This window comes from Phoenix dactylifera, chromosome 3, assembly GCF_051530095.1.
Source record: "Phoenix dactylifera cultivar Ajwa chromosome 3, Ajwa_hap1_PhDact_Kaust_v1.1, whole genome shotgun sequence".
NCBI classification, from domain to species: domain Eukaryota; kingdom Viridiplantae; phylum Streptophyta; class Magnoliopsida; order Arecales; family Arecaceae; genus Phoenix; species Phoenix dactylifera.
In genome coordinates this window covers 40,937,550-40,961,967 of record NC_143192.1, presented here as the reverse complement: position 1 = coordinate 40,961,967, position 24,418 = coordinate 40,937,550, and the positions used below count along the sequence as shown (strand labels likewise).

Sequence of the window (24,418 nt, the reverse complement as noted above, 5' to 3'; positions counted from 1 at the left end):
ACCCAATGATTAAAAGAAAAATAAAAAAGCATGCTCCTAGTATATGCATAGTATATGCAAAAGACTCTAGCATACATAATGCATAACTTCCTTACATTATGATTGATGAAAATGTCATTGGTGTTCCAGTGGTTTGAGTTGAAAGGTATGGAACCCATCCAGCATAGCTTGACGAGTCCTAATAAAAAATGTGACCTAACATGTTGACAATGCGAATGTGTTAAGATCCAAATCTAAATTTTAACTCTGAAGCTAGTTCGGTTCAGAAGCTGAGTCAAGCATGACTTACTTACTGGCGTATAAATATCTACCACCAGCCTAGTAAAATTTGGATTTGTCTGTCTTCATTGGTTTTTTGCTGCTTTTATTCTCTAGAGCAGCGGTACCTCATCTAAATAAGAAACAAGCCCTCCTCTTTCTTGCAGTAATTAGAGTCATTAATTTTTACCTCCTGTTATTTTATTTTATTATATATTTTTATTGTTATTTGTGATAAGAGCCTTCACCTTCTGCTTCGCTGGACCGTAGGTTACGACTAAGAGGAGCTGCGCCCACAAGCGCACATGGCCTTGGGACGCTCCTCTGCTCATGATGAGGACGGGGAGCCGCATCTCAATTAATGAATCGCCCTGGTATGATGTGATTTGCTCACCAAGAGCGGCCCTTCTAAGGAGTAATTTGGTCACCGTGATTGAAGGCATTAATAGAATAGACGAGCGCTATCTTCTATTTCAAAATATTCGGATCATGACGAAAGATGATGTTGAGTTTCAAGCTGAAAATATTTAAAAAAAATTAATAAAGTTGTGGACTGGATGATTTCGTATGTGGTCGATTAATTCTGAAAAAAGCCTATAGATCGAAAAAAGAGAGCCGCCTAGCATACTATGTGATGTATGGTATTTTTTTTTTGAATATATTCATATGAAAAGTATATAAATCGTGGGCTAAAAAAAAATAAAAAAATAAAAAAATAAAGAGAGAGAAAGAAATAAGAAGAAAAAAAAAAAGTACATGGCCTGCGGGCGGTACCCAAGGGCTATTCGGTGGTCAGATGGGCAGCAGCATTCCGTGACGAGAACCGCAGGCGAGGACATACGTGCGGTCCACAACAAGTTTGGCTGATTTGAAGTCATGGTACAGATGCTAGCTCGCACTTCTTGCATCGGCTTCTTAAAAAACGTTGGCTTACTTGGATAAATTTTTGGAATCCAGATTTTTTTTTTTTCACATAAAATTTATTAAAATCACCGGTTTCTTGACCGGTCCAATTTCACTATTCACTTGCGATGCCAGTCACTCACTGTACTTGAAAATGATATCCGACTATCTGTCCTTTTTAACTCTTTTAAAAACTTCCAGGACGGAGAATAAAATATATTTTACTCTTTCACGTCAGGGTGTAAAATGATGTAAAATCCTTATTTTTATTTGAAAAATACAGTGTTGTAATTGTAGTTATTTTTTTTTCTATTTGGATGGTGATGGGGGAATAAACAATGTTGTTTAGATATAACTCGGAAATTAGTGGATAAAAAGAAGTGATTCTTATAAAATTAGAAAGTTTATCATTCAAATCCATATTATTGTTAATATAATAATTATTTTCAGAAAGTTTGTTTAACTAGTCAATGATGACAAGATTGGTAGAAAGATGAGCAGACATGCCCCCAGTATTAGAATAGTCGAAAAGAGGATAATCGAATGGAGGATTCGAGAGTTGCGTCGGTTCAAGTACTTTGATTTTCAAGAACTTTTATTACCATCATCATATCATCATCCGAGAAAGATTGATTGGGATATGTAGCTTAGACTGTGCTGGAGGAAGTCTAAGTTAACACTAGTCTTAAGGTAAAATTCTTCCGAAAAATAAAGTGTAGGATAACATAAAGCTAAAATAAATTAAAATCTATTGATATATTGGATGCCGAAAGCTCCTTCATAGAATACAATTACATTTATTTATACGTAGTACAATAACTAGAATATAACCAATGATTCTTGTAACTATTTATGTTGCTATGATCCTTAGCGGTTTCAGAGTTTTGCTTCCATGATCCCACATGTAGTATAACTGCAAAATAGATCATGATCCAACTTTCTTCAGCCTGTGACTCATAATCACTCATTATGGTTGCTCACAGTTAAAGTCCGATCTTTCATCCTGCCTATTAATATTATGGTTGAATTCTACCTCTTCGACTTATGCCTCCATATTTAGTAAGATTTATCATTGTGAGGCCCAATAGTCCCACATCGGAAAGACTCGTTGCAGAGCCTGGGCATATGAGGCGGGTGTCTCCAAATCCTGCAGACGCGTTTTGGATGGAAAATAAAACCGGAGAGGGGTGAAGGACGCTTGTGTGAAGCCCCGGAACCGGACAATATCTGGCAGGGGAGCCCCGCGGTCCCTCCTCATGTGGCCCCCACGTGGGCACTGGGTGCCTCACGTGCTCCGCGCAGAGGCGGAGGCGTGACATTTGGTATCAGAGCCGAGGACGGCTCTTGTCCGATGGTGGGAAGGGTGTGAGGCCCAATAGTCCCACATCGAAAAGACTCGTTTCAGAGCCTGGGCATATGAGGCGGGTGTCTCCAAATCCTGCAGACGCGTTTTGGGTGGAAAACAAAACCGGGGAGGGATGAAGGACGCTTGCGTGAAGCTCCGGAACTGGACAATATCTGGCAGGAGAGCCCCACGGTCCCTCCTCATGTGGCCCCCACGTGGGCACTGGGTGCCTCACGTGCTCCGCGCAGAGGCAGAGGCATGACAATGATGGTCGAGTCTTATCAAGTTTAGCAAAGAACATGCAACTTTTATGTGCTCGGGCTCCATCTAACTTGATTCAGCCAGCTAGATTATTGATATAGAATGTAAACAATAATATGATATACCATATAATAATATCTTATATTGAAAATTTTTATGGTTCTCTAAAGGGTAAGATCATCTTTAACCCAAGTCAATACCACCTATGGCGAGTGATAGGCGTGGCTACTCTATGGTTGTTTTCACATTGCTTCGAATGGCAGGAAGCATAATTTTGTTGAAGTTAAGGGGTTCTTTCTGAATAGCCTTGTCCCCAGTTCAGCTGCTCCAGAGAAAGTGCAGCCAGGGGGAGAGCATGAGGAGGAGTTGCATAGGGCGAGATGGATCTGAGAGGGGCTTCTGACCTGGTTCAGCCTTCTCTCCCCACAAAGATTCCGGCCAACTCAGGGACCAAGTCTTGGTTATCCGACCAGCTATTGATGGGATTCTTCTTGGGCGACAGCTATGACCTTTGTTGTGGAAGAAGGCAGGGGACACTACAACAAGAATGGATTTTTTTGACTGTTTTCTATCGATGCAAGAAAGAAACGTCGGCAATTTGGGCACTCTGCCAAAATTTGCCGACGCTTTTTAGTAGCGTCGGAAGAAATCAAGATTAGACGACGTTTAAAAGTGTCGTCGAAAGCCCTCTTAAACTAAGACGACGCTTTAGAAAGTATCGTCGAAAGTCTTAGTGTGCTAACGCGATGCTTTTGAAAACATCGTTGGAGGCCTAATCATTCCTGGCCTAATTTTTTCCCAAGACAACGCTTTACAAAGCGTTGTCGGAGGCCTAATCACCTCTAGGCTAATCTCCCCGAAAGACGATGCTTTAAAAAGCATCGTTGGAGGCCTAATAGTGGACTAAGACGATGCTTTCTAAAGTGTCGTTGGAGAACAATCGCAGAATTACCCCTCCCCAATCCCTCTCTCTCTCTCTCTCTCTCTCTCTCTCTCTCTCTCGCAATCCCTAACCCCTTCACCCAGCCGCCATCATCTCGCAAGCCCCTCCTTCACCCAACTTGATCGGCTAGCCCTCTTCCCCCAAATCCCCCCACCAAGCTTCAGATCAAGAACCATACCCTAGCCCTCTCCCCCTTCATGCTCTCCCTCTCTCCATTTTGTGCGCCTCCCCCTCCCCTTCCACTGCCGCCCTCCCTTAGGTCCCCGTGTTCTACCTAGTTGGAGCCGGGAACCCGCAGTGCTAGTCGCAAATCGAGCTCCGAGGGAGAGGTGGCTGCAGCGGGAGATGCAGAGGAGGTGGCAGTGGAGGAAGGGGAAACCCTAGCAAACCAGTCGGAGGTGGAGGAAGAGTCGAAGGTCTTCGATGGCGAAGCCGAGGTGAAGTTGAGGAGGAAACCTAAAATCAAGCATGGAGATATCATGGAGGTAAATTCTTTTAAGGTGCTCTGTTTTTCATAAATTATATGGTTAAAAAATTTTGCCATGGGAGAGTGTGGATTGATGTGTAGATTTTTTTTTTTCATTTCTTTTTGATGCAAACTAGTGAACAAGAGAGCAGTCGAGGCTGCTGAGAAGGAAATGCTAGTGCCAGATATCAAGACTGGGGATATTGTGGAGATTAAACTCGTCATGTTTGAGGGAGACGAGTTGGATCTTCTTTTTTTTTTTTGTATAGACGAGTTAGATCTTTGCTCGCTCTTCCATGTCGTGAAGCTCAAGGTTGAGATCTGAGCTGCTGAAAAGATATACAACCAAATTCTTAAATCATTCTTCGCTCTCAGCTTCTCGAATTTTCTTCTCGCCTTTTTGCAACTCTAAATCTTCTCGCTCTCAGATTGTGCTCTTTTTGGATTTTAATTCATTTTTGATCTCGCTGGCAGCTGGGTTTTCAAGGAGCTAGCATTTGAAGACCAAGATAAAGATAAAGATGAAGATGAAGGCTGAGGGATGCTTCTATTTCTACTGTAATTTTTAATTTGTAACTTGTAATTATGCTTCATGTATTATTTCTATTGTAATTTGTTAAAAAAATATCAATAAATTGAGCATTTGTTGTTGTTCCTGTGTTATGTCTTTTCTAATTTTATTAGGAAGAGTAGGAGGAAGTGAGGAGGCCAGACATTGCCGTCGCTATGGGGTTGGGATGCGGTGCAAAATGGCACAAATTGTGGGGCTCCGACCCAAGATCACGAGCCGCCTCCTCTCCCCACTCGACCTCTTTTGCGCCATCGCCCACCCCTACTCCCCTTCCCTCCCCGAGAAAACTCTCCTCTTATAAAATAATATAAAGAAGCACAATGATCTTCTCTAAAGGAATGGATGATATCCTGATTTGGACTTAGAATTATAAAAAAGTAGAATTAGGTCAAGTGAAATGCTGTACATGGAAGCTTCAGTGAACAGCAAACAGATGCCTAACTAGATTATCCTTTTGATATTGTTATAACCAATTGAAATCTCACCTACTATGGATATATCGGAGAAGAAGCAGTGTATCAGAATGATAAGATGAAAGATTTCACCACTCATACACAAGAATGGCAACTATTGCAAGTGTTTTTAGAGATCCAAATAGACAAACATTATCCCGCGAAATGCAGCAGCATCACCAGAACAATCACATCTATAAAATCTTGTATAATCAAGAGAACCACAACTAATGTGATATCTTTTTTAAAATTTAGTTCAGAGAATCAAGAGAGACTAAGGACTCGTAGCTTGTCATAAAGGTTGTAATCTAAAGTATAAAGAAGTTGTTTTTGATTAGTGGTTTGCTGTCTGTGGCTGATTAGTGGGTTCTCATCGTGTGTTTCATTTGGGCTTTTATTGGTGGCCTGCATAAATTGAAATCAACCAATCTAAAGCGGTCCCCTGTGTTAATAAAAAGGGAAAAAAGGAACGAACGGATCCGTCACCCGTTCGTGAATCCAACAGCTCCCTTCAAATTTTCTTCAGATTTCTACTGCACTCAGACATCTGCATCTGTTTTGGAAAGTCCACGCTAACACGTACATGCAAGTTGATATGCATGACATTATTTCAGATACACAGCAGATCCTTGGTTTATGGGTATACAAAAAAAAAAAAAAAAAATCCTGTGAATACTGTGAAATGAAGTCTTGCTTGGCCTGTGTTCTTATGAGTCCTGTTAGATCGCACAGGATTATTCAAACAGGCCCTCAATTGGATTTTTTCAGCATCGACTACAATGTGGCTCACATGAATTTCATGATAATTAGAATTGCACTTCAGTTATTTGGAGTTTGTTTTGAGGATGGAGTCATTTAAAAGTTCGCTGAAGTCTATGTTCATAGTGCAGGAAACATAAGACACCCATTGCTTGTTTGCAGCTTCAGAGCGATGTTCATATACAACAAAACTGTATCATGAGAAGGGATCAATCCAAAGTTCTCCATTGCTCCACCAAAAAATATCTTTGGAAGCCCATAGTTGCCATTTATCAAGGCTCATGACAAGTCGAGAAGGATACCAAAAGAAAAATATGTATATATTTCCTCTTGTTTCACATCCCATAGGCTCTGACTGATTGTTTTTTTATTGCAAAATGTTAAGAATTTCTGATATTTTTTCGTTGCTTTTTTTTTTTTTTTTATACATGAAGTGGCACATTTATGGTTCAGGAATCTGGTGACGGTGGAGTGGTGGACCCACTCATGGCTTAATGAAGGGTTCGCAGCCTGGATATTTTAACTATGTTGATGTTTCTACTTGGTTTCCTTCAGTTCTGCTCTAGACTGGTGGAGACAAGGGAGTTTTCTTTTGATCGGGCCCGACTAACGGGCTTCTGCTCCACGTAACGTGGGCCGGGCCACCGGATGCTTGCCCGAATGAAAGACCATAAAAGGCCGAACCTTATTGACGTTAAGAATAAGGATCTTTCAACATAGAAACTATTTTTCGGGCTTAGAAAACCAAATAAGGCTACTCGATAATACATACTTTAAACAAGATAATTTAAAGCAAACTAGATAGTTTGGAGCAACAATTGCTGGGCGGCTTTAAAGTTTAAACACATCAAGGCAACTTGCAGATTGGAGCCCTTGTTTCCAAAACTTCTTATAGTAGTCCCCATAGGTAAAGCTTCGATATATGGGTGGATGCTCCTCATCAGCTATAGCTTCCGCTGGTTTAATTAGTGCATCTGGAGACGGGCAATAGAAAGTAGGGACAGAGATCCTCTCACTTGTATCATTCACAATTACACGATGAAGCACACTTTTAAAACGATCATTGCTAAGAACCTACAGAAAAAAATAAACATACAATTTTGTGTCGAATAAGTCTATATGATATTTATCCAACTCCTACATGTAGCAGCATCCAACTTGACACTTAAATTGCACCAAGCCCATAACCGAACTTACCTAAACTACATTCCGTGTATTTTAAAAACCATGTCGAAACCATGTATGTTCTGCTCAAATTTCTGTTGGAGTTAATTAATAGATATTTCAAGAAGTAATTCTGACCAACTAGCTAGAAGAATAAGAGCCTAGTTTTAAAAGGATAAAACAATTATGCACAGTCATCAACTCTGTTTTTCTGCAGTCCTTGCCATAAATTCAGAGTCCGCGATTTCCAAACCATATACTTTCTTCTTTTCTTGTATAGAATATCTTACAGTAAGGTAGCACCTATTGGAATTATCTTAGTCTCAAATACTGGGAAATAGCACTATCTAAAGTTCAAACTTGAAACCCCTGCTCCCATGGGCCAGGGATGCAGCCATTGGGCCACAGTCCAGTTTGCCCTGCTCTTGCACATATGTATCGAATAAATTATCCTCTCCAAATGAATCCCTGATGTGCATGCTGGTGTTGTTCCAAAGAGGAGGATTTGATGCCGATGCAGCAACTGCAGAAATTGACCACGATCCACCATAGCTTAGATTATTTTAACTTGGCTCTCTTCTAAATGATAGCAGGTCATACTATGACACCTTGTGCTACATACATGTTCCATTCACTATTAATCTGATAGCCAGATCACAACAGTGTCAGGAATAGCTCCTAGATGCAGCTAGTTCTTTATGCTGAAGATAACGACGTGCCCTTAGACAATAATTTCTTCTTGTTTTTTCGATGGTAATATTTTTTTTGCTTGATGGTAGTCTTAGAATAATATAAGATAGTACTCCAAATGAATCCAACTACCACACCAATCATTTCCTGAACTAGCTCGAGAAAGTAGGCGAATTTTGGGGGGAAAACACGAAAAAATGATGTGGGCGAGGACTCGTCCGGTATATATGTATATGTAACCAGCTACTATTCTACGGAGTCCAGCATTAACTTATGAATGGAACAAGAGAATCCAAATATACCTGTATCATGTCACCGATGTTGATGACCAAGGTATCTGGGACTGGGTTGACAGCCACCCATTTGCCGTTTCTGAGGACCTGCAAACCAGAGACTCCATCTTGGAGAAGGATGGTGATGGCGTTGGGGTCTTTGTGGCCCGGCAGGCCGTAGGTCAGCTCCGGCTGGGGGCACGGAGGGTAGTAGTTTATTGCCATATGTTGTCCCTGCTTGCCCAGTGCCTTCTCCATGTCGTCACTTTCAAGCCCCAAGCTCTCGGAGATGGCTTCTAACAGTCTCAAGGCTAGCTCTCTCGCGTTCTTGCAGTACTCACCAACAACTTGCCTGCAAGACAACTTGCGCATTCAAACATTCAAGTGATGTTTTACTGATTTCAACTGGAAACTTTTTTTATTTATTGAGTTTTTTGTTTGTCTTTTTGTCGTTGGCAGGGGTCTTCCTAACTTTCGTCGAGGATGAGCTTCCTTCCTTTCTTCTTCTTCTTTTACCTGAGATAAAGTGGAGCTGCCATTTTTTTTGCCTAATAAATAAAGCTGAACTGATTGAGGGCTGTCCAATCTTCTTTAGCTCAACCGAGTTCTCTAAAACAGCTAGCATTATTCCATTATATATGCATGGTGAATTGTTGCTGAAACGCTTATGAAGTATTACAAAAATTATGACAGTCACTATTATCCAACACTTCTAGAATGCAATTATTTGCCTTCAAGATTATAGTAGTTACCTTTGTAATGTCCGGGCCCAGAACCTACTAGGCCCAATAAGAAATAGGCCCAGTTAAGGGTTGGGCCCAAATTTCACTGTGGGCAGTGCTGTTATAATGTTTTTTTAAAAAAAAAAAACGAAGGGATAAGACCGACAGGGAAGGGTGACCCTCACCCCTGCTGGCAGCCGATGCCTGCGCACCGGAGACAGGGGGCGGCGGCCAGTCCCGGAGAGGGGAGGAATGGAGCGGATGGGACCTCTCAGAGGGGGGTCTCATCCTCTAAACAATGATTAAAGCCTCTGCCGGCAACCCTAAGTCACAGACCCCCAAGAACACTGAACGGGAGAGAGAGCCGAAGCCCTGGAGCCGAAGGCGAAGGAACCCTGAAGCTCCAAGAGGAAGGGCAAAAAGCCAGGTAAGCCCCCTTCCTTCTCTTCCCCTGTTTTGTGCAAGACAACAAAGAAACAAAGAAAGAAGGGAGGAAGGGGATTGATGGCAGACCAAGGGGAGCGGCCGCGGGCATCCCGCAGTGCCGCCGGCTTCTCCCGGCATCTCTTCCCCGTGGGAGAAGAGAGGGCCGCCGCAGGCGCGGCCGTGGGCTCAGCCGCAGGCGCGGCTGTGGACGCCGCGAGCTCGGCCATGGCACCGCCGACTGTGGCTCGGCCCTCCCAAACCCCCCTTCTTCCTTCACAGGGGAAGAATGGAGAGAGGAAGAGAGAGGGTTTGGGAGTGAGAGAGAGAATATGGGGTGGTGCCGGAGGGAAGGACCAAAGAAAAGAAAGAAAGAAAGAAAGAGAGAGGAGGAAGAGGCCGTAGATCCGGCCGGAGGAGAAGAAGAAGACCGGAGGATCGGCCGAAATGGCTAGGGCTTCCGATCGGAACCAAGAAGAGAGAGAAAAAGGAGAGGAGGAGGGGACTTGCCCGTGTACGGCCGTGAGCGTCGCCGGTGCGGGCTCGGCCGGGGAAGCCGAGAGCTCGGCCGCGGGCTCGGCCGGGGAAGCCGAGAGCTCGGCCGAGGGCTCGACCGAAGAAGCCGAGAGCTCGGCTGCGGGCGTCGCCGATCGCGGTCCGACCCCCTCCCCGTGAGGAGGAGACCATCGACCTCCCTTTCCGCTTGTCGTGCTCCCATCGTCGGAGAAAAGAGGAAGGGGAGATCGGGATGAAAGAAGAAGGGAGGAGAGGAAGCTTCGGGAAGGAGAAGAAAAGAAAAAGGAGAAGAGAAGAAAAGGAAAGAAAAAGGAAAAGAAAAAGAAAAAGAAAAAGAAAGAAAAAGAGAAACAAAAAAGAAAAGAAAAGAAAAAGAAAAGAAAAGAAAGAAAATGAGAAGAGAAAAGAAAAGAGTGGGTTAACGGACCGGAATCGGGTTCGGATCCGAAACACGTTAAGCCCAATTCAAGCCAATGTAATTAATATGGGGGCCAAATTGATTCCGGATTGACCCTGACTCAGGCCCAAACGGGTCACAGTGACCCTAAACCCGAAATTAAACCCAATTAAGCTGGGAATTAAGCTTAGTGGCCAATCGGAAGGCCAATTAAGACTTATGAGCCCAGCCAAGACCCCAATACAGAGGAATTAGGCTTGGGCTAAATTTCAGGTAGAAAAGGAAATAACATATTGTTATTATGACATGATTTAGGTGATTAAGGATCTGTCACCTGGACTTGAGCAATTTGGAAAGCGAATTGAAGTAAGTAATCTGCCTTAATCTTATCGTAGATCCTGTATTACATTTTATAAGATGAACCAGTGTTTTTTATACAATTTGAATTGTATGCATGATTAGTGAAGAATGTAAGTAACCTGCCCTAATCTTTATGGATCATACATGAAATTTAACATGTTATGCATGTACTGTAGGCTAAGAATGATATGTGTATCTGACATGCTCTAGTTATACAAGATATGATGATATATGTTTTATATTCCGTTATGCCTACAAATACTGGGATTACGTTACATGCTAAGATATGAGTTATGAAATATGAACATGAGTGGTACATGTCAGTCACATGATTCATAGTTGTGCACATATTATGTTTTCATAGCTCTTGTGATACATGCAAAATGAATGGAGTTCCATGTTATGATTTTCTTAGCATGAGTGTAAAGAATGATAATGATTTGCCCTAGCTGCATATTGCTTGTAAGGGGGTACCTAAGAACTACTAATGCTACGGGCCGAATGCAACTGAGCCGGCCTTGCCAGTGGCCGATAATGACTGAGCCGGCCCCGCCAGTGGCCGACTAATAACTGAGCAGGCCCCGCCAGTGACCATTAATGAATTCGCCGTAGAATCTATGAGGTACTACCTATACGGAGCATTATTTATGAACTCTTAAGAGCTACTGACCCAATGTAACTGAGCCGGCCTTGCCAGTGGCCGAGAATGACTGAGCCAGCCCCGCCAGTGGCCGCCTAATAACTGAGCCGGTCCCGCCAGTGGCCAAGAATGACTTCGCAGTAGCATTTAAGAGCATGACCACGGTATGCCGGGGGCACGGTTTCATGTGCATGTTTTATGAAAATTTTGTGATGTGCAATACTGCTTTGTTTAAATTGCATACTTTATGGAAATGATATTTGAAGCATGATCATGAGGCTCGTTTCAGAGATTGGGTATATGAGGCGGGTGCTTCCAAATCCTGCAGATGTGTTTTTGGGGAGAAGCAAAAATCGGTGAGGGGTGAAGGACGCTTGCGTGAAGCCCCGGAACCGGCCAACATCTGGCAGGGGAGCCCCGTGTTTCCCCCTCATGTGGGCCCGATAGTCACGTGCCCTGCGCAGGCGGGCCGTGACATTTCTGAACGTGCTTGGCCAAAGCATACATGGTTTTACAACGGGTTTTTGTATATATCGTTATGAAATGTTGTATTTTGCTATAACCGCTATCTCCTTTAAATTGCATACATATTATGCCATGAAGATGATTAGATAAAATATGCATGTCAGCTTCTCAAACCCTGCATAAACATGGTTACCGTTATGTTCGATCCGGTAAGATTATGTATGATTACTTACTGAGCCGTGTAGCTCATATCCGTTCATTTACTTTTTTCTTTCAGATCCTCACCACTGATAGCTGCCAGAGACACGTTAATTTGGTATTAGCGCTTCTTTCTTTTGGGGTAAAGCAAGTATACTTTTGTGTATATAAACTACGTAGAAGCTCTGTATTTGGGTACTGACCAGCATGTTGTACTAAGAATGCTTTCATATGAAAAGATTTGGTTGGTTTGACTACCCTATTACCCAGGTATGAGGCTGCGTGCTATTGTGGGCGGTAGTCGGCAATAGCACGGCCGTGTCACGGATCCGGATCCGGGGCGTGACATTTTAGTGGTATCAGAGCAATAGGTTAGTCGTGAGTAAAAAATTTCAAATTTTAATAAGGGAATGGGTAGTTAAGTCTCATTCGGTAAGATTCCGCATACTTGGAAAGAGAGAAAAAAAAAAAAAAGATTTTATTAGTCGTATCATCAGTCAATCACGAAAATTGCTTGACATGAATCTTTTGATAGGTGACAATGAGCAACAAAAAGAAAGAAGTTAAGACTAATACAAAATCATTCTAGGAGCATGATTATGACAGGTATGGTATCAGAATTCAAGACTACAAAAAAATTTTGGTGTTTTCAAACAGAATGGTAGCGAGCCATGCCAAAATAAGAATAAGCTAGTTTGGAGATTTCTCGATGGAGTAATTTGTATTTTGGATTATGATTAAAGTATATTTTGACTGATATTAAGTGGAGTACTAGCCATGGAATATTAAAGTACATTGTGATTATTTATGTATCAGTATATAGGTGATATTGGAAGTTTAACTTGGTACTGGGTACTGTGGATGATACTTCTAGTTTGAAGTTAATTATTTTGATGGCAAGATAGGGTTCATTCATAAGTTGTTTCAGGCTTGGACAAGGAAAGATATTTTTAATATTCTTCGAGGATAAAATCTGTATGACAATTGTGCAAGCAATTATTATATAGAAAGAAAGTATATTTGAGAAATGAGATCTAAGAGTTTCCCCTTTGTTTACTTGGAATGTGAAATATTAGATCTTTGCAAATTATAATGCAAGATTAATATTTCGATTGGAAGTCAATTAGTAAATTCTGAGAATAATTTTCAATGTTGAAGAATATTTTAGGCTCAAATGTTCTACATTAGATAAAGTGCAGTAGTTTGTGATCCTGTGATAAATCAATTAAACAAATATTAGTTGATGTTTTGACAAAAAAAAAAAAGAAAAAAAAGAGAGAGAATGATGATGACATGGGGTCATTAGGAAATGCGAGTGGAATCAGCAATAGAATTGATACGGGAACATGCCCAATAGCACATGATGTTGCAGGAGAATGTTCTGATTTCTGGATAGCACGGTGCTATCCTAGATTCTCCAGTTTTATGTCATGCTAAGAAACTTCTTAGCATCTTTTGACATGAATTAATAGATCATCGATTTTGATCTTGGATCTAGAATATGTTGGTATGAACCTTTTCCCTCCTAAATTTGAAGCTTGAATTTTTTTAATTAATATCCATCCTTTATTCGATTGAAAGAAATTAAGGTTGTCAATTGACTTTGATGAATAACTATCAAGGGTGGATTGAAGTTGTTTATGATCTAATCTTGTGATAGATCGGGTAATCGAGAGCAGTTGATACTTTGACAAAGAAACTTGATCTTCTTATTCAGAATTAAGATGTTGATTCTATGAATAATCTGAAGAGAGAGCTGTATAATCTTCACCCGTGAGTTTTTCTATTATTGGTAACTCCCGGGAGAATCTTGGCATCTTAAATTTAGTATTAACGGATTGATGGTGCCTTGGTTGTGCTTAGACCTGAAATGTTCCCTACTCCTAGCTATGACATCTTCGATCTACCTATCTAAAAGAGGTTTGAAGTTTTGCTAGGATAAAAGTTGATCATAAAATTGTAGGCAGGGTTAAGAGAAGAAAGAAGATTATAGATTATGAAAAGTATTTGATGCTAATGCTCTCACCTATTTTTGTTAAGCCGATTACGATTTTTGTGTGGACTTAATCGAAAGCAATTAATTTCTCGGGCCAAGGATTATAGCATTTAAAATCTAAGGTGGGAAGATTAGTCTTCTTTTGGAAGAGATCAAAAGAACTCCTATATCATAAATGGAAAGGATCAAGTTTTGAGATGCCATGATTTTGTCAAAATCTTATCAGTAGGTACTCCGAGAGAGAGACTAACTGAGATCTCGAGGATGACTCAATGGTTGAATACTTTTAAAGCCTGAACCTTAAGGTATGACTAATTTCGAGGACGAAATTTATTTTAAGGGGGGTAGGATGTAATGTCCGGGCCCAGAACCTACTAGGCCCAATAAGAAATAGGCCCAGTTAAGGGTTGGGCCCAAATTTCACTGTGGGCAGTGCTGTTATAATGTTTTAAAAAAAAAAAAAATGAAGGGATAAGACCGACAGGGAAGGGTGACCCTCACCCCTGCTGGCAGCCGATGCCTGCGCACCGGAGACAGGGGGGCGGCGGCCAGTCCCGGAGAGGGGAGGAATGGAGCGGATGGGACCTCTCAGAGGGGGGTCTCATCCTCTAAACAATGATTAAAGCCTCTGCCGGCAACCCTAAGTCACAGACCCCCAAGAACACTGAACGGGAGAGAGAGCCGAAGCCCTGGAGCCGAAGGCGAAGGAACCCTGAAGCTCCAAGAGGAAGGGCAAAAAGCCAGGTAAGCCCCCTTCCTTCTCTTCCCCTGTTTTGTGCAAGACAACAAAGAAACAAAGAAAGAAGGGAGGAAGGGGATTGATGGCAGACCAAGGGGAGCGGCCGCGGGCATCCCGCAGTGCCGCCGGCTTCTCCCGGCATCTCTTCCCCGTGGGAGAAGAGAGGGCCGCCGCAGGCGCGGCCGTGGGCTCAGCCGCAGGCGCGGCTGTGGACGCCGCGAGCTCGGCCATGGCACCGCCGACTGTGGCTCGGCCCTCCCAAACCCCCCTTCTTCCTTCACAGGGGAAGAATGGAGAGAGGAAGAGAGAGGGTTTGGGAGTGAGAGAGAGAATATGGGGTGGTGCCGGAGGGAAGGACCAAAGAAAAGAAAGAAAGAAAGAAAGAGAGAGAGGAGGAAGAGGCCGTAGATCCGGCCGGAGGAGAAGAAGAAGACCGGAGGATCGGCCGAAATGGCTAGGGCTTCCGATCGGAACCAAGGAGAGAGAGAAAAAGGAGAGGAGGAGGGGACTTGCCCGTGTACGGCCGTGAGCGTCGCCGGTGCGGGCTCGGCCGGGGAAGCCGAGAGCTCGGCCGCGGGCTCGGCCGGGGAAGCCGAGAGCTCGGCCGCGGGCTTGGCCGGGGAAGCCGAGAGCTCGGCCGAAGGCTCGACCGAAGAAGCCGAGAGCTCGGCTGCGGGCGTCGCCGATCGCGGTCCGACCCCCTCCCCGTGAGGAGGAGACCATCGACCTCCCTTTCCGCTCGTCGTGCTCCCATCGTCGGAGAAAAGAGGAAGGGGAGATCGGGATGAAAGAAGAAGGGAGGAGAGGAAGCTTCGGGAAGGAGAAGAAAAGAAAAAGGAGAAGAGAAGAAAAGGAAAGGAAAAGGAAAAGAAAAAGAAAAAGAAAAAGAAAGAAAAAGAGAAACAAAAAAGAAAAGAAAAGAAAAAGAAAAAGAAAAGAAAGAAAATGAGAAGAGAAAAGAAAAGAGTGGGTTAACGGACCGGAATCGGGTTCGGATCCGAAACACGTTAAGCCCAATTCAAGCCAATGTAATTAATATGGGGGCCAAATTGATTCCGGATTGACCCTGACTCAGGCCCAAACGGGTCACAGTGACCCTAAACCCGAAATTAAACCCAATTAAGCTGGGAATTAAGCTTAGTGGCCAATCGGAAGGCCAATTAAGACTTATGAGCCCAGCCAAGACCCCAATACAGAGGAATTAGGCTTGGGCTAAATTTCAGGTAGAAAAGGAAATAACATATTGTTATTATGACATGATTTAGGTGATTAAGGATCTGTCACCTGGACTTGAGCAATTTGGAAAGCGAATTGAAGTAAGTAATCTGCCTTAATCTTATCGTAGATCCTGTATTACATTTTATAAGATGAACCAGTGTTTTTTATACAATTTGAATTGTATGCATGATTAGTGAAGAATGTAAGTAACCTGCCCTAATCTTTATGGATCATACATGAAATTTAACATGTTATGCATGTACTGTAGGCTAAGAATGATATGTGTATCTGACATGCTCTAGTTATACAAGATATGATGATATATGTTTTATATTCCGTTATGCCTACAAATACTGGGATTACGTTACATGCTAAGATATGAGTTATGAAATATGAACATGAGTGGTACATGTCAGTCACATGATTCATAGTTGTGCACATATTATGTTTTCATAGCTCTTGTGATACATGCAAAATGAATGGAGTTCCATGTTATGATTTTCTTAGCATGAGTGTAAAGAATGATAATGATTTGCCCTAGCTGCATATTGCTTGTAAGGGGGTACCTAAGAACTACTAATGCTACGGGCCGAATGCAACTGAGCCGGCCTTGCCAGTGGCCGATAATGACTGAGCCGGCCCCGCCAGTGGCCGACTAATAACTGAGCAGGCCCCGCCAGTGACCATTAATGAATTCGCCGTAGAATCTATGAGGTACTACCTATACGGAGCATTATTTATGAACTCTTAAGAGCTACTGACCCAATGTAACTGAGCCGGCCTTGCCAGTGGCCGAGAATGACTGAGCCAGCCCCGCCAGTGGCCGCCTAATAACTGAGCCGGTCCCGCCAGTGGCCAAGAATGACTTCGCAGTAGCATTTAAGAGCATGACCACGGTATGCCGGGGGCACGGTTTCATGTGCATGTTTTATGAAAATTTTGTGATGTGCAATACTGCTTTGTTTAAATTGCATACTTTATGGAAATGATATTTGAAGCATGATCATGAGGCTCGTTTCAGAGATTGGGTATATGAGGCGGGTGCTTCCAAATCCTACAGATGTGTTTTTGGGGAGAAGCAAAAATCGGTGAGGGGTGAAGGACGCTTGCGTGAAGCCCCGGAACCGGCCAACATCTGGCAGGGGAGCCCCGTGTTTCCCCCTCATGTGGGCCCGATAGTCACGTGCCCTGCGCAGGCGGGCCGTGACATTTCTGAACGTGCTTGGCCAAAGCATACATGGTTTTACAACGGGTTTTTGTATATATCGTTATGAAATGTTGTATTTTGCTATAACCGCTATCTCCTTTAAATTGTATACATATTATGCCATGAAGATGATTAGATAAAATATGCATGTCAGCTTCTCAAATCCTGCATAAACATGGTTACCGTTATGTTCGATCCGGTAAGATTATGTATGATTACTTACTGAGCCGTGTAGCTCATATCCGTTCATTTACTTTTTTCTTTCAGATCCTCACCACTGATAGCTGCCAGAGACACGTTAATTTGGTATTAGCGCTTCTTTCTTTTGGGGTAAAGCAAGTATACTTTTGTGTATATAAACTACGTAGAAGCTCTGTATTTGGGTACTGACCAGCATGTTGTACTAAGAATGCTTTCATATGAAAAGATTTGGTTGGTTTGACTACCCTATTACCCAGGTATGAGGCTGCGTGCTATTGTGGGCGGTAGTCGGCAATAGCACGGCCGTGTCACGGATCCGGATCCGGGGCGTGACAACCTTCGTCAGAAAAAAAAAGGATTATAATGGTTATAGCAGTCATTACTCATCGTTATGTTAGACAATAACAATCAATATATAATGGAAGAGCAACACCATTTTCTGCCCAAATAACTACTGACCTATAAAAATACTATTTTAATTTGATCTATTTGTTGAACAAAAAATAATTTCAGCTGGTGTAACCAAATGGAAAATAACAGTTGTTATTTTCTCTGTATAATGTATAAAAATTGTTCTTATAATGATATAATCATAAGATAACAGCTGTTATTTAAGTACCTAGATACTACCTATATAGATAGATGGATGGATAGATATAACGTCCTATATTTCTCTAAAACTGCTAAAATGGATCTCATTTTAAACCACAATGTCAACATAAACAGAAAACCAAAAAGTAATATTAACCTTCAAATAGATGGGAATGGTAGAAGCTTTGATTTTGCGTACCTAAAACATGGAGGGTTGGAGGGCCACTCATGCACAAAATCCTCGAGAGGGTAGCAATGGAGTCTTAAGTAATCTCTCCAGCTGCTTACTTTCTCGGTCTTCACATTGAAGCTGGTCGATAGCCTGGTCGTTCTTGTAGGATCCTGAGAGTAGCTCTTCAACCTTTCCGACTCCGGCAAATGAAAGAAATCCTTCGCAACACGTAGCATGCCATCAACGACATCCTTTGGGATGCCATGATTCTTAACCTACAAAATCCACCACGGATTCAGAGAAGAGAAAGCACTAAAGGAAAACCGATGCTTCAAACACCATTTGCAGAGATCTACCTGAAAGAACCCGTCATTCCGGCATGCCAAACCAATTTCTCTAACAACCTGGGATCGATCCTCGCAGGTGAGACCTTGAAGATCTATGAGAGCAATCGTTGCATTGGACTCAACGTTGAGCAGGTCGGGACGGTCGGAAAGAGGCCTGATGTAATTGTGGGGGACTTGTTTAACGTGGGAAGAAACAAGGTCAGTTAGGAGAAGCTTGGTATAGGCAGTGGCCATGGAGGAAGACAACCTAGGGGAAATTAACCTAAACTCTATGACTACGTTTCTGATGACTAACTGGCTTAGAGTCCCCTATAAATAGCGGTCGATATGGTAATAATAATGTGCCACCTTTTCTTGCTGAGTGAACATATATTTTTACTGCTCTCCATCCAAACATCAGAAATCATGTTTTCTCACGAAGATTGAATCCAATTGTTGGGTTTGAGCTAAAAAAGCTCAGGCGTTCCCCGCATGGTGCCGGCCACTGCCCATTGCCAAATTTATGGTAATCATGATGTTTCTGATCCCATTCTAACTCCTCATTTCGGGTCTTTATTTTCTGGTACGCTTCCTTCCATGAGCGCTTACCCAAGCCTAGTGACGTGGGAGACATGACGTCAGGAAGAGGTTATATTATTTGCGTCATCTATGAGTCACTGGAGGTCCGCTTCTGCGTAGAATAATGTACAGGAAACGACGAATGCAAGAGTCGGTGGAAAAGGCGCCGTATTCACGGCTAAGATTTTTTTTTAGCGTAGAATAATGTACAGGAAACGACGAATGCAAGAGTCGGTGGAAATGGTGCCATATTCACGGCTAAGATTTTTTTTTTTTTTAAAAATAACGCCTGATCGTTCGTCGACCGTGCAATAATTTTTAATTATTAGTGACCAGACTTATAACACCAGATTCAATTATTGACTTTTTATGCGAACAAAATTACCCTTCTATTTCATATTCATAGTAGATGCATGGCTGATCAACTTGTCACGCCCCGAACCCGAACCTAGGCCCGGGACGCGCCAGACGCCGCACACCCGCACGGCGGACCGCACGGGCGTGCAAGGCTGAATAATCAGACACTCAAGTCACAACATCAGATCACAATATCAATACTAAAAATCTATCATTTATGATAATCCAATCAATAATTCAATTTCAAATGTCTCAAATAAAGTTGATAACATTTATTTACAAGATCAATTACTTATGACAAAATAAATCTAAATCTATCTATGTCCAGTGTCATAAGTCCTCTCCTCCCGAATCCCCCATCAATCATCTCCTGCAATTATGTCAAAAACAGGTATGAGCTACAACAGCTCAGTAGGTAACAACATGCATAAAGTCACGATAACATGTATTAAAGCATATGCAATGTAACTACAGGTCATGTGCACAAAATAAATATGATGATCCGCAAACCAATCCGATACTCAAGTAATATATATATACCATCTCAGTCTATCACATCACGCATAACATAATCCACAGATCAAACCGCATGACTACGGCCACATCACCCAGTGGCATGGTCACACCGAAGTGTCAACACTCTGCTCCTAATGGAGCCCTGCACCGCAGTGCTGCACCCCAGGGTGCCCAATCTCTGCTCCTCAGAGCATGCTCCGCAGAGCCAAAACACCCCATAGTGCCGGAACTAGTTCCTCATACAAGTCGACAGGGCCAACGTTTCCACCCCATTGGCGGGAATCCTAGACAATAGTCACGCGGTCTCCAAAATCACATCCACAATTTCCAACAATCAAACTTAATATAAACATAAGTTTTCAAAACCAATATCTACATAATAGATTTTCAGATGATCGATTTCCAGTCAAAAACATGCTTCTAAATAATAATGATGCCAAGAATATAAAACATATCAATATGCTGGAAATAATCATACACATATGCATAATACATGTAAATCATACTTTGAGCAAGGTTACCTACCTGGGCTCGCTTAAAAATTCCTGCCACAGATATCACGAACCCCTGATTAAACATAAATATTAATTATTTAATTAATTAAAAAACATAATTTAAACTAATTCCAATCTCCTAAACTCCTAAGTTCATAGATCCAAGAATAAGTAAACTAGGTCCCAAAAATCAGAATTCTTTAGACCCAAACCAATTGTGGCCCAACACAGATTAGGCCCAAATGAACCAAACCAGATTACAGGTCCAAATCAGGTCTCGGGCCCAAACCAAACCAGCCCACAAATCCAATCAGGCCCAACTCAGCCCAAAAACAGTTCCCTAGCCCAACCCAAACCAGGTCTGATCAGACCATAACAAAACCCATTCATGAAATAGGTGGAACCGGTTCACAATATAAATCCGGTTCAAGATCTGGTTCCCAAATAAAGCACGGATTTCAAAGCGAGGAAAAACACCCAGGCCGAATAAAGAAGAAGAAGAAGAAGAAGAAGAAGAGAAGAAGAAAGAAGGAAGAGAAGAAGAAGAAGAAGAAGAAGAAGAAGAAGAAGAGGGAAAGGAAGAAGGGGGGGGGGGGGGGGTGGCTGGTGGCTCCGGTCGGCCCTCGGCGGCGGCGCTCGGCCCGCCGCTGTCGGCCATCCCACTGTCACAAGCCGAGCGGAGGAAGAAGAAGAGAAGAAGGAGAGGAAGAAAGGGAGGAAAGAGAGGGAGACCGGGGCTGGAAGCCCGGCCCCCGTTCACCCACCTCCGGCCGAACTCATTTCGGCCGGATTGACCCCGGCCGGCCTCCGTCGGCCAGCCGAAATTCATCAAAAACTTCCCCCGAAACAGGGGAAGTGAAACCGACCGATCCCCCATCATTTCTCTCCCTTAAATCCACAAAAAAAAATAGATCCATGTTGTCTTGCTCACCTCCGGTCGTCGACGAGTGGTTTCCCCGGCGGCGATGGCGGCTCCGGCGACGACGGGCTCCGGCGATCTTCTCAAAAGAGGGGAAAAGAAGGGGAAGGGATGGGCTCTCAGAGAAAAGAGAAAGGGAGAGAGAGAGAGATAGAGAGGGAGAGGGAAGAGGGGAAGAGGGAAGAGGGAAGAGGGGGGGGGGTGGTGTGCGGAGATCCCGCTGGCCGTTCGGCCGGCGTGGTCATCGTGGGGAGACCACGATGATGTTGGGCCCTAGGATGGGCCCAATTCGGGTATTCACACAACTGACAAACGAAATTTGTACACCCATAAATGGCACGTCTCGGAAAAGACTTACATCCCTCAATGAAATGATTAATTTTGACAAATAGCCAAGAAAACCTCAAATTCCTTACACAGCCGAGTTATGTATCATATAGATAAGGTTGGTATTAGGATATGTTCAATCACCCACAAGGAACTCATGAATGGCTTCGTCCACTTCAACTATGCTACAACTACTACAAAAAAATCGGTTGACATTTTTTATTGTGTATACCGATGCTTATAAGTGTCGTTAGTTTTATTAGCGACGCTTTATAAAGCATTGCAAAAGTGTCGGCAATGTGAGCATTGAAAAAAAAAATGCCAACGCTTAGAGAAAATGTCGATAACTACCGGCGCTGCATTTAGAGATGCTTACAAGCGTCGCTTTTAATAGCAACGCTTTAAAGCATCATTATAATTATTTTTTAAAAAAAATATTTAAAATGATGCATGATTAGATAGCAACACTTTGAAGCGTTGTTATAAATATTATTTTTTAAAAAAATTATTTAGAAAGATGCATGATTAGTATAAGTTGTTTACAATCCGGCCAAACTCCTCTCTCCTTCCCCTAAAACCAAATGAGCTAGACACTGCCTTCAGTACGCCTTTGCAAAAGACAACACGGTATCAGACAAAGTTTTACTAAAGGCTATTAAAATCTTCTCTAACCTCGGTAAACCATTTGTAGAACCAAGCAGCATTATCCATTGGCTCACCATCTCCATAACTATGATTTCCAAACAAAATTGGTAAATAAAAAAAATAGTTGTATGGGAAACTAGAAAGAAAGAATAACATACAAATTACAGCTCACGTTGCTAAGAAGAACAACGCCAACATCTCTTCCTTCATCTTCTCCTAGTATTCATCATCATCAGCTGGATAATCATCCGATGAAGAGTGAAGCAAACAAAAATAAGCCAATGATTAAAATCAAACCACAAGTAATCAATCAAGCTCATGCTAGTCTGGGTGCCAAAGATCCTGACCTAGACGAAGCCTTCCGCAGCGCCGATCTGGGTGCCAAAGAAGATGGTGACCTTCTTTCTCCCGCCATCAAGCTCGTGCTTTGGCTCCTCCCTGATCGCCAGCGACCACGAGGGCTCGATCGCTGGGGTGGCCTTCTTGTCGCTCGACCTCCGCCAGAGCAGCAAGAGCGCGCAACCAAATCCATCCTTTAAATTTCTTCAGAAACATGCAAATAAAAAAAGTAAAGGAACTCTCGGAAGGTTTCCTCACCTGATACGGAGGAGGTGGAGGAGAAGGGTTTCCTTACAAGAATATTCGTCAAGGAGCTCTCGGAAGAAGGTAGAGATTTCAGCAACGATATGGTTTGCAACGATCCATCGAAGAAGAGAATAAAATGAGAAGCGAACCAGAACGAGGCTAATTTCTAGGGTTGGGGGAAGAGAAGGGGAGAGAGCTCACGATCTTGAATGCCCGGATGCGTTTGAAGAGGGGATCAACACCCTCGATCCTCTTGGAGATGGTGGTGATCTCATCGATCGACAAGAGGAAAGTACCAACAAGGGTTTGGTGGGTTCTGGAAAAAAAAAAGGTGCTGCTATTGCTGTTGTTCTGAGAGAAGGGATTCGGAGGCGTCGGAGAGGAGGAAAAGGGGGCTAGGGCTGGTAGAAAGCAAAACCAGAAGTTTGGTGGGTTCTTTTAAAAGAGGGTGTGGTGGGTTAGGCATCGATGACGCTTACAAGCATCATCTTAGGTCCCTAGTCTCCGACTATGCTTATAAGCATCCTCTTAGGTCCTAGGCTTCCAACGACGCTTATATGTGTCATCTTACGTTAGTGTTCAAGTAGAGTTTAGTGAAAGTTAGTGCTAAAAGGAGAGAGTTAGTGCTAAAAGGAGAGAGTTAGTGCGTAAGAATACGACAATGCTTTTAAGCATCGTTTGCTTGTTCCCCCTCCTAGCCTCCGACGATGCTTATAAGCGTCGTCATAGATTAGTGTTAGTGCATAGGAGTCCGACAATGCTTTTAAGCACTGTTTGTTGCTTTTCATCCCTCCTTAGCCTCCGACAATGCTTATAAGCGTCGTATTACAATTTGCTTTCCACGACCCCCTGCTGTCGACGCTACTTAGAAGCATTGGCAAATTTTGGTGCCGGAGTCAAAATTACCGATGTTTCTATCTAGCATCGGCATGTATATGTCGTCATTTTTTCCTTTTTTTGTAATGAACTTCATTTCTTTTTAACTTATCACACCTTCATCATCTTCCTCACCATCCTTGCATCATCCCATCTACCCATCAATGCATAAACATTCGACAATTGAATGTTACAATAGCTATCAAAAGGCCTCAACTCCAAGAGCTGCTTTGCTGCTCTCTCTGCCAACTCAACATCCCCATGTTCCCTGCAAGCACTCAAAAGTGACCTCCAAAGCACCAATAATGGAGCTTGGGGCTCATTGGCACCGACGACGGAGCAGAGTGGTCGAGCGGCGGCAGTCGAAGAGCGGATGAGACCCCCTTTAGATAAATAATTTCCGAAGTAACGACTAGTTTACTTCTTTAGTGCTCAAAGCCAACGTCATCACCATGTTGATGGACAGCTGCTTTGCCCCCAAGCATCCATTGCCTGTAGCCTACGAGGATTTGTGGGCGGCGCTTAAGTAGGTGGTGTCCCATGCAGCTGGTGAGGACTTTGAGGCATGATCGGCCAATCATGGAGATTACGGGGACCGGCTAGGCAACAAAGCCCAACACATGGTGCCATATGGTGTTGGTCTTATGAGGACTCGTGTGAGCATGCATTTAGTACCATATCAGTTATTTACTTAGTAGATGTTGGGTGCTTATACAAGATTAATGAACGCAAAAAATATCTTTTGTCTCATCATTTTGGATGAGATCCTGGCTCGACTCATAGTCTATTTGGATTAGAGAACACTGCAGCACGGATTTATGGAGGCTGACCGTGAGCCGATCATAGTAGTTATGATTAGATTTGA

At 43.0% G+C, this 24,418-nt stretch overlaps 1 protein-coding gene across 3 annotated transcripts; it reads right to left on the bottom strand.

Annotated features, from left to right (window-relative positions):
• Positions 1–6,236: 6,236 nt before the first annotated feature.
• Positions 6,237–18,772, bottom strand: LOC103712790 (protein DMR6-LIKE OXYGENASE 1-like). 3 transcript variants are annotated; one of them, XM_008799413.5, is made up of 4 exons: positions 18,286–18,751; positions 17,957–18,204; positions 8,115–8,436; positions 6,237–7,032 (listed from the first exon to the last, which is right to left on the bottom strand). In XM_008799413.5, the coding sequence occupies exons 1-4, from the start codon at positions 18,508–18,510 to the stop codon at positions 6,790–6,792; spliced, it is 1,038 nt and encodes a 345-aa protein (XP_008797635.3). In that variant the 5' UTR covers positions 18,511–18,751; the 3' UTR covers positions 6,237–6,789. The 3 variants fall into 3 exon arrangements, with proteins under 3 accessions (XP_008797635.3, XP_088574558.2, XP_088574557.2); XM_088718432.2 differs by having other exon boundaries at positions 6,804–6,932; positions 18,286–18,760; XM_088718431.2 differs by lacking the exon at positions 6,237–7,032 and adding an exon at positions 7,044–7,645 and having other exon boundaries at positions 18,286–18,772.
• Between the last annotated feature and the right edge of the window lie 5,646 nt (positions 18,773–24,418).